The sequence below is a fragment of the Strix uralensis genome, chromosome 5 (assembly GCF_047716275.1).
Source record: "Strix uralensis isolate ZFMK-TIS-50842 chromosome 5, bStrUra1, whole genome shotgun sequence".
In the NCBI taxonomy this organism is placed as follows: domain Eukaryota; kingdom Metazoa; phylum Chordata; class Aves; order Strigiformes; family Strigidae; genus Strix; species Strix uralensis.
Genome location: NC_133976.1, coordinates 29592539 through 29607538, shown reverse-complemented (window position 1 = coordinate 29607538; position 15000 = coordinate 29592539). Strand labels below are relative to the sequence as shown.

Below are 15000 nucleotides of genomic sequence, written 5' to 3'. Positions count from 1 at the left end.
ATTTTTTGATTCTCCTCAAAAGCACTGAAAACTAAGGTCAACTTTTGCATGTAATTTTCATTATCAATACCTGACTTGCAAAAATAAGAGGAATTTGGAATAAAAATAGTGTGTTTCCTGTGGTTGTATTTGTTTGTAATCAGTCAGGTTGGTTGACATTTCTTGAAAATATGTATGCAGTTTTTCAAGGCTTCTCAAAAATGAAGAAGCTTACTGAAGGTGCAGGCTACTTATGCTGCCTTTCATTTGTACCATTAGGAGTATGGTTTTTATAGGTAACATAAAAATGTAGGATTCCTGTTATCAGTTAGTTCATAGGAACAGTAGATGACTGTTTGCCTTGCGAGTTTCTTTACAGGTAAAGCTGAATTTTTGCGTTATGATAGAAGAGTGGTGTTAAATACACAAGCTCAGCCTCCACCATTTCTCTATTAAATTGATCTGGGGAAAACACAGATTTGTTGATCTTCAGAGAAGTTCTGTCTTCATTTCTGCAGCCATTTTCATCTATCTGATTTCCACTATCAAGGTTTTCATTCTGCACCATATCCCTTCTTTTATTAGTACATTCACGTGTAGTAATAAAGCAGTTTACAGTTGTTTTTGCCCGAAATGCTGTTTAGATGTGTTAAAAATTTGTTTGTTTATGTATCTATAATTGTATTTAGCAGGATTTATAAACTAATCCAAAGAAAGGGAGAACAGCTTGCATCAGAAACATGAGAAGCTCTTCAAAACGTGAAGCCTCTCCATCAGGGTCCATCATGGAGCCAACAAATTTATGTGTTCCTCAGAGGCTGTCTGACCCATTGTGTTTTGTAGGGTTGCTGTACCCGGTCATCTTCATGACAGGGTTGGGAGTTCAATTTTTTTGAGAACGCCTTGTAACAAATGGGTTGCAGTCATAAATCATGTTTCACTTTGTCTCTTTAGTTTTTCATGAGAGGTCTGACTGAGAATTTGTTGGGAGTTTGTGGCCCACTCAAATGAACCACATCATTTACTTGATCGTATCTTTTCACTGGGTCCCTCTACTGTCCTCTACCTGAACTGACTTCAGATACATTGAGAGTTTTCTATGAAAAAGCGTCAGAGTTTGCCTCTTCACTACATTTTTTGTAAATTCAAATCAGAAATCTTGAAAAATGCAGACACTAAACCAAAGAAATATACCTAATGCACATAATTGGCCATAAAATAGCAGGTTTCTGATAATCTTCCAACCCAGATAGCACAGTAACACTATGCCAGTAAGAAATAAAATCAGTCTGGTGTATCACTGAAGGCTGTGAAATGTACCAATTTATATTACCTAATTACAATTAGAGAAATCTCTTTGCTTAATACATTTTGCTAATTTAAAATTCAAGCAGTTTTTAAAATGCCTTGTCCTTTATGGAAAAGAAGATATGTATTAGGTATGATAAACACATGTATGCTCACATAAAATTCTGTTAAAGGCAATATTATATACATAAATATGTATTTTTGCTAATGATCTTGACTGCCATTTTTTTCCATGCTTTTGTCCTTCATCCTGAAAAACAGGCGTATTACGTTCTCTGCTTCAGCTCATATAGTTGAAAGTGACTGTTGTAAAAATACAGGAAAAACAAATTTGGACTTCTTAGAGTGTATCGCAAAGCAGGTGTGTCTCCAAATATAAGAGCAAGTACACAGGGAGATTCAAAGCAGATACTGCAAAGGCTAGCAGAAATATGCCTGTTGGAGGGAAATATGTATTTCAGACTGAGGAACAGAGGACTCTTGCGGCAACACGAGTCTTACTGCACATCTTACTGGCTAGAGTCTTTAGCACAGAGCATGAATAAATCAGTGCCACTTACAGAGTTAAGTTGATTTTGACTCTGTTTGGATCAGAATTTTTACTTGTGTGTTTGAAAATAAAACAAGCCAGGAAGGATAGAGGGGATGTAAAGGTAAGAGTAAAAGTGGAGTAACAAGTGTGCAACACCTTCAACATTTGCTATATATTATAGTAGTAAGCATGTAAGTGTTTGGAAAATTCTCTCAGGGTTTAAAGGTTAAAGGTAATGGTTTAATTGGGAAGGTGTCCGTCTTCCTCTCTGCCTTCTCATTTCTGTGTGACATGTGGTAGTTCAATAGCATCACTGAGGCAAAATTGTTACAAGAAGGCAAGTTCAGATCTCATGGAAACAGGAAATTCTTACTGACTTCAGGTGGAATTGAACACTGACTCCAGTCAGTGAATTTTACTCTTTGCTTATGCATCCCAAAGTTGTAAAAACTTGTTTGTCCTGCCCTTACGACTAGGTAGAATTAGAATAAAACATTATTGCACAGAGATGTGGTGTTTCAAGTACTACAAAACTTCTAGGTGTCACGAGGTGTACCAACCAGCCTTAACCATCTGAAAGTTAGATGTCTACTCAGAGTGAGTCTACACTCAATGGAGAGAGACAGGCACATTCAGAGAGGGATTAGTCCCATGCTAAAAAAGATGCCTGAACTAGATCAGATAAACTTTCCTCGGGATTTCTTAATTCTGTTGACTATAGAAGGAGTCCAGTGATAGCTCAGTTAAAATTCCTCTCCACAAGTGTCTGATTCTGAGTGGAAGTCCAACTTGTTTTTTCCACTTGTATTTTAGAGTAAGACCTTCAGAATTTTTATTCTTAAAATTAATTTGTTTGCAAAAAATTATCAGACTTTTTTAGTAATGGCTGGTAATTTTACTTTCAGACTCTTAATTAGTCAGTATTTTAAGACCATAATTTGTGCTGTGGTGAATTGTGTGAAAAGTGGTATTCTGTGTAATACTAGATGAAGTAATTTCTTCTAAAAGTAAACTTCAGCAGACTTGGATTTCTTCTTTTCTCTAAGTGTTACCTTTATTCAAATTCTTTCGGGATAGATTAAAGTAATAGAAATATTCAAAAAGTTTTTCTTCTTAAGATTTTTTCATGATTTATTAATAATAATATTGTTTTTGCTGATTTACAGAAGGTTGGAATGTCCTACAAACATCTCACAAAGCAGTATTTATGTGCCAGCTTGCTATTATATACAGAAAAAACATTTGAATTTTGCTAGACAAGCAAGTGACTGCTTTTTCATGGGTAGAAAACTTGGCCTGCTGACAGCTGTTTGACTGTGCTCAAGCAATGGTCTCACACAGTGTGTCTGCTGCAGCGGCTCAGCACGTACCACAGGACTTTTCTCTCTTACGTATGCAACAACACATACTTGCTGTGCCTTTCACATTCATGCACATATTCCTGATAGCCTGTAAGTGGGTGTTTATGCATATGTAGACACTTCATCTCAGTGTATAATGGAAAATAAAGCCGTGTCTGAAGCAGCACCTACACAAAAATGCATTCTTAGAGTCTAGTGGACAAACTAATAATCTTATGACAAGGTTTCACAACTTTCACTTTTCAGTTAGGAGTGACTGAAAACACGTTTCTCTCTGCAGAGACCAGGTGATGGAGGTGATGGCCCTTGCTCCGTACTCTGATACGTCCGTGGCATTTTTATTCCTGTATAAATCAGACTTCCTTAAAAGACTAGCCAAGCAAGAAAGGTTTTCTTACACTGAAGTGATGTATTACTGTACTGGGCAAATATTTTTCTAGGCTAAGTGTCTTTATTGTGTAAAACATTTACTACTTTAAGATACTTATTTTGCTGTCTGTTTTAATCATACCTTTTGAAACAGTCTCAATAGATTTTTCTATTCGTAACATTATGACACTTGATAAGATGATTGATTATGAAGTGTTGAGAGCCCTGCCATGTGATCATTTATTTTTAAATACACATTTGTACTAGCCAATGCTTAAATTTCTTGCAGGAATACATAAGAGATGTGAAACATAAAGCTTGAGTCTGATCGAATCTGATGCCTCTGGAAATAGAGTGCCACAGTACTGTGCTCTTAAAATAACAGATTCTGACTGAAACTGGAACTTTGCAGTGATAAATATTATGTAAAAAATTATGGTCCATCTTTGGTACAAAATAAAAAAGACGTACAGCTGCGGTGCAGGCGAACTAAAATGTGTTTGACGATGATATCTTTCTTTCCCTGTGCAGGTGCCTGTGTCAGTGGCCATGATGACTCCCCAGGTGATCACCCCTCAGCAAATGCAGCAGATTCTCCAGCAGCAAGTGTTGTCTCCGCAGCAGCTTCAAGCACTTCTCCAGCAGCAGCAAGCAGTTATGTTGCAGCAGGTAATGTTGGTTACCTGCTTTGGACCATTAGCACAGGGCATTCACACAAGTGTCAGCCAGATTTTATGGGTCTTATTTTGTAATATTTTGTCACTCATTACACCAAAAAGAATGAAAATAAATGTGAAACTTCTCAGTCTTTAAATTTCTTGTTTTAATTACAGAAGTGTGAAATTGTGATTTTGAAACATTAAATATATTAAAAACAGCAACAGCAGCAGTGGCAGATGCATTACAAATACCGAACAAATTGATATTTAAATTTTCAAGTGCTTAGGCACATTTTAATTGTAGACTTGCCAAAGGAAGTGCAAATAGAGTTGTAGATAATTGTTGCTTTAAAATTCATAACACCGTAGTGCTCCCTTTAGTCACATAATGGTATGCGGTTATGAAATTTGAGCTTGTTTCATCATGGGAAAAAATTTTTCTATTTTATGTTTTTACATCCAAAAAATTTGTCCCAAATAAGGCTAAAAAGAAGAAGGAGGTTGCTGTTTTCTTAGCACAAAATCTGGCAGCTAAGTGAAGAATGCATGAACTTGTTATTCGTACAATAGTGTCAGTTATCAGTACCTCAGCGTAACACAGAGTGAATTTTTGGTTGGGTGCTTAATTGTCGTACAGAAAATGATGTGTCTGTTTGTCATAGTCATAGCTCAATCGCTGTATGTTTAAACACTTTAATATTCAGTGCCATGATCATTACAGGCAATTCACCTTCAGTTGTGAATCCAGCATCACACTAAACAGATTGACAGATTAATTACTTTTTTCCCCTAAGAAAAAGACAGTTTAGTTTGGCCTTAGTGACTTGTAGGTTTCTTGCAAGTGGATGAGTACAGCTTCTGATTTGTTATATAGGACATGTGAGGAACTTGGGTATAGTTATTTGAGGAGTTAATTTGGCTCTTGCATTCCCTTTAGAATACAGATTTTCTATACCCTTCTGTTTAGGATATTTTGGAATCTGCATTGGAAAATTTCAGAACCGCCTTGGAAAAAAATGTATGTAGATCTGCCTCTTCAAATCACATTTTTTGTTATGAGGTGATTCTTAATGGCTACGCTACCATATGCCAATCTAGAAGAGTTTAGGAGATTTATAATACTTGAAACTTTTGCCTTTATTTATTAAAGTCAAAATGGTTTATTCAGCAACAACTACAAGAGTTTTACAAGAAACAGCAAGAGCAGTTACATCTTCAGCTTTTGCAGCAGCAGCAACAGCAGCAGCAACAGCAACAACAACAACAGCAGCAACAACAGCAGCAGCAGCAGCAGCAACAACAACAACAGCAGCAGCAGCAGCAACAGCAGCAGCAGCAACAGCATCCAGGAAAGCAAGCAAAAGAGGTAGGAGCTAAGACCCTTGCTGATGCATACTAGTCTGAGCTGTCAGAAGCTTTCAAAAGACAAGACTAGTTTAGTTTTTTTCCTGTAGCAAGGATGCAGCTATCAAAGATTTGTTCTTATGTTTTTACCGGGCTTAATAGCAGTGCCGGTCTAATTCTCCTGCTCCTCTTTCTGAGACATAGGATTTGAGCAGTCTAGTGCTGCTGTCGTCTAATGTTCTCTAATGAATCTGAGTGTGCAAAGAACAAGCTATGTGGTGGACACCGTACTGATTATCTTGTATTCACAGGCAATCTGTGTTGGGGAAAGAGCCTTACTTTTCTCAGTGGCACAGCTCAGAGAGCATGCAAATTTAGTCCATGGCTGAAAAAGAGCGGTTGAGCACAGATTTCAAAGTCACAGGCCCCTGATTAATGAACTGCTACTGTAGGTTTGGAGTGGCGAGTAGAAAGTTACAGTTTGATGTGCTCATAAATCAACCTGACAAGCGGGTTTCTCAGGCCTAGCTTGCACTTGTCAGCAAACTGCATCAAATATAAACATAATACAAACAAAACATGTTGAAGTAGTTAAATTGATCAGCAGGTATTCTAGACATTGTCTTCAAGCTGCCCATTATGCAAACGTCGAGGAAGCAGTTGTGACCTCCTGAGGCTTTGTTTCTGTTTGGATTTGTGAATAGAATTTCAGACAGCCATCAACTACAGAATAGAAATTGCTCCTGTATTTCTCCGGAGGCTCTGGGCAATCCACATGACTTGCTCCATTATGCAGTCTGTTTTCCAGTGAGTGCATCAGAAGTTTCTCTTTTCCCCAAACTAGAAAGGAAAGGTCTTCCAGAGCAGCTTGTCTTTCTCTGAAGTGTGACTGCCTCCTCATACCCTCCCGAGTCTTTGCAGACTACAGTTTGTCTTGAAATGCCTCACAAAATTGGAACTTATACTTTTGCTCCATAATAGGGCACTTTATTGCCTTGAATGCAATGCTCCTTTTAATATATTCCAACAAGAAAAGAGAGCGAGCTAACAGGCCAGTGAAATGAAGGCTACATCCCAGTTTACTAATAGATCACTGGAGACCATGTTCATGGGCCACTGCAGATCAAACTTAGTCAATTGGAAAAACAAGAGTGCCTTCGAATCACAGGCTGCTGTAAAGTTACACTTTTAGCATAGATAAATTTGTTATCATCTGCCATGAGCTGGGATTTTTTTTTTTTTTTAACAGCTGTTATATACTTTCTCTTGACCCTTTTCTTTAGTGTGTCATTAAGTATATCTTGCCATTTTCTCTTAACACCTAATAGCCTGAATGAATACAATAGAAAATTTCAACCACTTTCACTGAGTATTCTACAAATAGCATTATTATTTAATAACTGAGATTAAAGGGAAAGAAGTAGATTTTATGTTTTTGGCTTTCTAGCCTTCACTGCACACTTCAGTTTTTGCTGCATTTGCTTTTTTTTTCCCCCCTCCTCTTTGTAGCAGCAGCAGCAGCAGCAGTTGGCCGCCCAGCAGCTTGTCTTCCAGCAGCAGCTCCTCCAGATGCAACAACTTCAGCAGCAGCAACATCTGCTGAACCTTCAGCGTCAGGGACTCATTTCCATCCCACCTGGCCAGTCTGCTCTTCCTGTCCAGTCTCTGCCACAAGGTATTCGAGTAATATATGACTGGAGTAATTTTCTGATTCACAACTTTTTTAACTGTTCTATTTGCATCCAAACTTCAGCAGTTTTCCATTATGACACTTAAACATACTTTATTATTAGGACTTTATTACCCATATTACCAAATTTTCTTGAGGCTGATTAATTTTACAGCATATTTGTATGGAAGAAAACAGGTTTTGAGTGTTTTTTCTTGAAAATGCATATTTATTAGACTTATGTGCTAAAAACAATTTCTAATAGCAACACCATTGCTGTTCTCTGAGGAATTACTGAAATCTGATTTACTGGAAATAATACAATTTCATTTAATATAAGCAAATAGATACAAAATACATCAGACAGTGATATTACAACCATTCCAGAACTCACTTTTTTTTTTTCCCTTCTAAGAAAATAAAGTGTTTGGCATTGAAAAGCACTTTGAATCTTCAATTTCTGACGTGAATTTGGGGAAAACCTTAGGATTCATTTTATTTGCTATTCCTTTGTATTAAATATATTAAATATGACAAGAAGTTTTGAAGGTAGTGATTCTAGTAGTAATGAATTGTGACTGACAAATAACAGTAAAGACTTTTTGGGAAAAAAAATTCCCTTTGTTACTTTGATCAAGATTTCTCAATGCTGAAAATGAGCTCAAACTCTACTACTTGACACAAATACATTCATGGTTGAAAGAAAATAGGGCATGCACTTTTGAAAAGTAAATTAACTTGGAGATAAATGCTGCTTACATTTTAAGATAAGGCCAAAGACTTCCCATCTTAAGGACTCTGTAACCTGTGAGGTATGTGTTTCTGTTTCTGTTACCATAGAGAGGTGAGCTAAATGTCTGTCATAAAAATTCCACAATACTCTGATCTCTGACGCTCCAGTCCTGCAATGAGCATTGTTTAGTCTGTGTTCATGACAGGTAACATTACTTTTAATTGGTCTTTACACATATATCTGGTTCCTCCACCAGATAACTATTATGAAATTGAAGCTTCTGAAATCAGATGAGCAAAACAGAGTACACTGTATATAGTCGACAGTGTAGACAAAAAAAAAAAAAAAAAAAAGACAGAAAAAAAGGCTTGAGAGACTTACCCACTAAAAGCCTCAGTCCCTGGAAAGGAGAGATTCCAAATGTCTAGATTCCATACACTGTGTTGTGTAGAAAAGATATGACACAAGCGTATCTAAAGTCATAAAAATTACAACAAAAAAGAGTCCTAAGTAAGCTATCACACTAAATATTATTATTTGAGAATAGCAGTGGGGAGGCAAGCTGATTCATGAATTTGGACACCCGAGACTGGTAATGCTGGTTTCCTTTTGTACAAAGTCACATTGGACCAGAATGGAAAAAAGCAATCGAAACACAACCTCCCCCCTAACAGCTTTACCTTCTGCAACCTCCTCTTGTGCCATCTGTTGCAAGAGGAATTCCTCAGGTTTTCTCTCACATTAACCAATCCCCGTAGATTTCCCTCAGCACTCCTACGCAATTGCATTGATATTCATTAGTTTAATGCAACTCTCATTCATCCACTTCTAATAGAAAAACAGAAAAAATAATGCCTTTTTTAATACATTTTTAGGAGAACTAGTAAACAGTTAAAGAACTTTCTTTTACTCAAAGATTAAGCATAACTGAAGTCATGACAAAAAAGATGGATACTAAAGAAATTTAAAAATACAAAATTTTACAGTTAAAATATATCTGGATTGTTCTTTTTAAAGTAAATTAATCTCTTGTTTGCTTCTGCCATGATATTTTTTAATTATAATTAATTCCAGTCAAGTATTTAATTCTTCCATTTTTCTCTCCTAGTTCTAGTATCTACTGTGTATGTAGGGTTCCTTTAGATACACAAGTTAATTTACAGGACCTCGATTTTTCATAGCCCTGATGTGGATGTGCAAACTTAAAAAACATAAGACAGCTTCCCCTGGAAAACCTCTCTGCATCTCCAGAAAGGCCACTCACTCTGTGCCGGGCGAGGTGGAGTTAGAGTGATGAGGGTAAGAAGGAAAGTCTTTCCAGCAAGATGCTAAAACAAAGAGAGAACTAAATGCAGAGTTGTGACTGACTCGGAGGTCTTTCTGTGGGCTTCTCTTACAGCACATTGTGTCTTTCATGGGAAGGTACAGCACCCAGTCCAGTTCATAATAATGTAATGAAGATTAATAGGCTTCAGATCTGTTGAGACTTTCTCGTAAATCTTAAATTTACACATCCAAATATATCCAGTATTTACAAATGCAAGTAATACTTACTAGATTTAACATAGATGTCCCTACACTGGGGTTTGCATAAAATTAAGAGAATCAAACTTTTTTTTTCTCAAAATTTAGCAAATTTTATGACAGACATTTTCTGTGGCAGTATTAAATTAAACCTTCAAAATTTATTTAAGGTAATACACACTGGATGTGGCAAAAGGATGTCTTTCTCCTTCCGCTGTGCTGGAAGATGTATAATAATATGGTTATACAGAAGGATTTACATGAGTGTAACACAGATATTTCTATATTTGGATTGCTGTGTTACATGGATGGCTAGAACAATGAGGAAAACACAAGGGGATTCATGTTTATAAGTTACTGGTCATAAAGAGTCCTGTAAACCACAGATTATTAGTGATAAAGACAGCATGGGTTTTGAATTTGTTAGTGTAGTTTTTGCCTTTAAAGGACAGGAATTTTTGCCATGTTTTCTTGTTGGTCAGTTATAGCAAATAAGATACAAGAGGTGTTTTAGCATTTATTTTGTGACAAGATCTTCACTATACTATAACCAAAGCCAGTTGCTTGCTGTGAGTTACCTCCATGTAGTGCTGCATTGATGCTAGCTAAATGCAAAGAACTGTAAATGACAACAACAAAAAAAAACAACCTTCAAACCAAAACCGCTAAGTTTTGATTAGGCCGTGTAGGAAAATGTGAAACAGATGCATGGATGAGTTTTATAAGTGTTTATTCAAACATAAAAATAGAGTAGATACTGGTGAAAAGAGTTATAAAACTAACCTCAAAATCCCAAATTCTTGGTGTTAGTAAACTGCATAGCAAATCACTATTTGCCCCTTTCATTATAGTCCCTAATTTTTATCCCACTCTGGATCCTTTTCCTATTCCTTTCTCAGTGTGGTGTGGAGAGGGTATTTTGAGGGTTATCACAACCTATGAAACTTTAAAACGTACCCTACTTTTACATCCAGACTAAAATATCTGTCAGCCATTTTACAGGTCTCGTAAAATGGGAGTTGGACTTTTTTAGACACAGAAACTACAAAATTGCCATAATTTACAATTAATTACAAATCCGCTTATTAACTTTATACTTTTTAAGTGCCTGCCCTTAATCCTTTTATCCTAAAAGGCAGCCTTTCAGAGTGCTCTGAAGAAGTGATAAAATTAGCCAGCCTGAGCCCAGAGAGAAATTTATTTCTGATTTAAAAAAAAAAAAAAACGTAGGTGAGCTAGGTAGCCTGGAGACACAGCTCTATCTGTAGCTTCACAGAGAGGAAGGGGCTGCCCAGCAGTTGCTCAGAGGGGCAGGAGACCCCTGCCCATGGAAAGGGCCATTGCTTTAGCCGCTGCCAGCCCTTATTTGTTCACCCAGCTTCTGGGGTGGCTCTTACTCAGCTCTCCCAGGGCCCGAAGTTTGATGATCTCTGATGACAGTTTTCTCGCTGCAAAAAACAACCATATTTTTGTTCTCTGATTATCCAAACATGTGGATTTATTCTTGGTTTTAATTTTTTTTTCAGTACAAAATTAGTTTATTTTCTTCAACAGCAGGAAGAAGGGAAGACTTTGAAGTAAATAATGTACTGTGTATATCATGCCACCTAAATGAATACATTACTTTTCATTTTGATTTGTGATTACATTTGCAGATAACTATTATTTACCATGCTAAAATGGGTTATTTGCAGTGTTGCTGGAACATACCTCATGAACACAGCAGTAATTACTTACCTTCATTAAACAATTACAACTAGTATTACCATTAGTCCCGTTACCCATCTCTCTAATGCAGTAAATTAGAGCCTGGCTTCTTTGCTTGCTTCCTTAAAACCTAGCTTTTTGCTGTACAAATATGATATAAACTCCAGTTTTAAGACTTACATTCCAATCAACTTTTTCACTTTGTCATTAACTGAGTTTGCCAGTTGGTGTTGGTATCTAAGGTAGAGAAGCAGGACACAAATTTGTAGTCTAAAAAGGACCTCTTTTCATAATTAAAAAAAAAAATTCAATACCTTCCAACCAATTTGTTTCCACACTACCTCCAGAAATTATTATTTCCGTAAATCACTATTAGTCTGTTTTTAAGAACTTTGTGTACTTCATGGTGAGACAGCTATTGAGAAGTATTAAGGAACTTACTGTGCTTTTTCATAATTGTTCTTGCATCTGTTTTAGTAGTCTTAAGTTCCTGTGTCTTCAAAGTAAAACATTATCTAATAAACAGATTTCCCAAACAGTGAAAAACAATATTTACATCTTTCTAATATATGTTGTTTACCAAACAAAACTATCTTCATTGAAAAGTTTGAATGAATAGATACATTTTATTTGTTTTCTGAAGGACGATAAATTTGGGATCTTTCATAAAATAAAAAGAGCAAATTTTTAATTCAGACAACATCAGCTTTTCAAATGTTTTGCATTCCAGAAGATCTAGATACAGTGAGCGTGTCTTACCTAATTTCACTTGTTGAGACGAGATACAGGAGACACAATTAGGTTTTAAGATACCTCTGGCCTAAATCATGTCAGGCTGAAAAATCTGGCCATGAAACCAGATCTTACACAAGAAACTCTCTGGGCTTCTCATCTTTTCTATATTTATTTTAGTGTTCTTCAAAAGAGAGATGTCAAACTTATAAAGACTGGCAACAACAGAAGGTGTATATATTTTTGATGAACTCTTCATCTTTCAAAATCTGAATTTCCTATCTTAGCTGCATGTGCAGTGGCAAGATAAGAGAATGCTCACAACTCTTCCCTTGTCTGTTTTGGGAGACTACTTCAGACAGAAGCCTATTGTGATGGAAGTTTCCATGACTTCGTTCAAAGTGCTCAACTTGAGCCAGACAACACTAACATACATATGAATACATTATATGAGACATTGCTATTTGTGACCGAGGATGAATCCTGGAAACTGCAAGTTTCCAGGCTACAAGTGGATTAGGGAGTAAATTTAAGGTCTGTCTGCAAAGATCTGGTGGCTAGACTCCAGAACAGTACTGTGCATATAACAGAGAAGTTTGAGAAGCTCTTCAAATTTTGTATGGCTGCCCATCACCCCAGGAGACTGATGAGACAGAGTCTCCCTTCTCCTAGCCAAACCCTCCGATTTGTTTTCCATAGTAGGTCTGGACAAAAAAAAATAGTGGAGGAATTTGATGGTTTACACTACATGTAATTTCATCTGTGTAGAGGGAGTTGTAAATGGGCCAGTTTTGTTGGCTTTCTAGTTGTCTGGTGCCACTGAATGGTACCAAAGAGCTTAAGCGGTCACCAGTATCTAGCTCTGCACTGTAGTGGTTTTGTTCTTCCAAATAGTCGCTTTGGTTTTGCCTCTTAAGACACATTTTTAAATGGAACAATTTTTGTAAATATTAAACAGGACTAATGAATATGTGGGTGTCTTTAATTAGAGTCAGATGCATTCTGCTCAAATGTTAAACCTGTTATGATCTTATTGATTTCATTTTTGTCTTCTGATTTTTCTCCCTCCAGTCTTCTTCCCCCACTCCCTGCTCTTGTTAAGTGTTTAAAGAGAATATCAGTGTTTGTATCCTTAGTGTAATATATTTTTCTATTTTGCATTACGTGTTTGATTAATAGGAATTATAAAACCTGAGTTAACTGGATGCATTGCGTTACATTTCCATGTCAAGAAATTGATTAAGCAGACAGCAAAAATCTTGCCCAGAAGTAAAGTTAGGGTTGGGTTTTTATCTCTTTTCAATAAGTAGCTGCAAGTTCTTTGTACCTTTCACTCTTTGATCCTTGAGCAATGTTTTCAGGAGTATAATATTACTAAAATCAGTGATTTCTAATTGACTGTTTATAACACAAGAGAAGACAGTTAGATTACCTGGAGTCTGACAGAAGAAAAATTAATTTATGCTTTACTACATGTTGATTGTGCTGGAAAAACAGCATCAGCTTTATTGTTGGCATTAATCCATTAATAACACTGAGCTCATTATATGAAACTCTTTATTTTGTTATATTAGTGGGGCTCTCTTTCATTTTATAGCTGGCTTAAGTCCTGCTGAGATTCAGCAGTTATGGAAAGAAGTGACTGGAGTTCACAGTATGGAAGACAATGGCATTAAACATGGAGGGCTAGACCTCACTACTAACAATTCCTCCTCTACTACCTCCTCCACCACTTCCAAAGCATCACCACCAATAACTCATCATTCCATAGTGAATGGACAGTCTTCAGTTCTAAATGCAAGGCGAGACAGGTAATTCTGATGAGATTTCAACTGTGGTTATCATTTGACATAAAACTGTTGTTTAACATCTTAAGTCACATTATTTCCAATCACAAAATAACACTTAATACAGATTACTTAAGAAATCACGGAGATCTGATTTTTCAGAATTGTTTATCAACAGGTCATCATTTTCAGTAACGATGTCTAATTTTGCAGATGCTATGACAATTACCTGACTGTGGTTTTATAGCACATGAATTTATGGCAGTTTTGGTAAAAATTACAAATGCCAGAATAGAGTGTGCTGGTTTGGAGGTGTAAATGCAGATTTGTGGGCACTTCTGTAGGTGTGTAATTTCATTCATATTTGAGTTAACACATGTGGCAGTCAGGCTCTTAATGTTGAATCACGCTGCTGGATTCATAGAAAATGTACATATATCTTAGTTGTCAAGGCTGTAATTCAGTGCAAAGATGCTATGTAAAAAGTGCTTTAAAAATTAGTACATTAGAACAGTTCTCATATTGTTTGTGTCTTGTGAAGAAAATCACTGAATTTTCCTTCTTACATGCACAACAGTAATGCAGTTGACATATTTCATACAAATTTTCAGTGGCGTTAGTGTAATACAGTGGAATTCAACCATGTGGTTAAAGTTAAAATCACTTTTCAGGCACATTGATAGATACTCTTCACTGTTCCTTATTTTCAAGTAGTGGATTAAATGCCTACAAGAGTACATAGTATCTGTAGCACTTATTAGTAAATATATTAGTAGAGTCAGACGTAGATGATCTCAATGTAAGATGAAATTTAATTTGTATCTGCATAACCTAAATAACAAATAATTGTATTTTCAAATAAATATTCCATTTAATTATGTTAATATTTATAATAGGAGACTATAAGTGTCTCTGGTCCTCATGTGACTGTGAAAACACTTTTCTATTGTTGTTTTGTATTATTTGAAAACCAGTACTCCTTATAGTAGCACTTTTAGTTAGTATTACTTTTGTGATTATATCTCAGAGAATGGTTCTTTGCTTCAGGATGTGTAGCTGAATGCTCACCTCCATGGGGCAATCCCCTGAATTTCTTTGATAACTCTACATTGGTGAAACTATTGTGGAGGTTCCAGAAAATTACAGAGTACAGCTGGTGTTTTTTATGAAGCCAAGTAGTTAACGGAAGGAACGCTTGTGAACAAAAATATTTATTAATGGAAGCAACTTTATTTTTATACACATTTAAGCAAAAAAATTAAATACTTTGTAGTAACATTCACAATATTCATAAAT

At 36.1% G+C, this 15000-nt stretch overlaps 1 protein-coding gene across 1 annotated transcript in view; it reads left to right on the top strand.

The window, feature by feature from the left end:
- FOXP2 (forkhead box P2) overlaps window positions 1-15000 on the top strand; it is a 194960-nt gene that overhangs the window by 125935 nt on the left and 54025 nt on the right. Inside the window, exons 3-6 of the mRNA XM_074870227.1 lie at window positions 4081-4218; window positions 5377-5574; window positions 7062-7227; window positions 13515-13728. Of these exons, the coding sequence (XP_074726328.1) occupies window positions 4081-4218; window positions 5377-5574; window positions 7062-7227; window positions 13515-13728 (716 nt within the window). The remainder of the gene's footprint in view (window positions 1-4080; window positions 4219-5376; window positions 5575-7061; window positions 7228-13514; window positions 13729-15000) is intronic.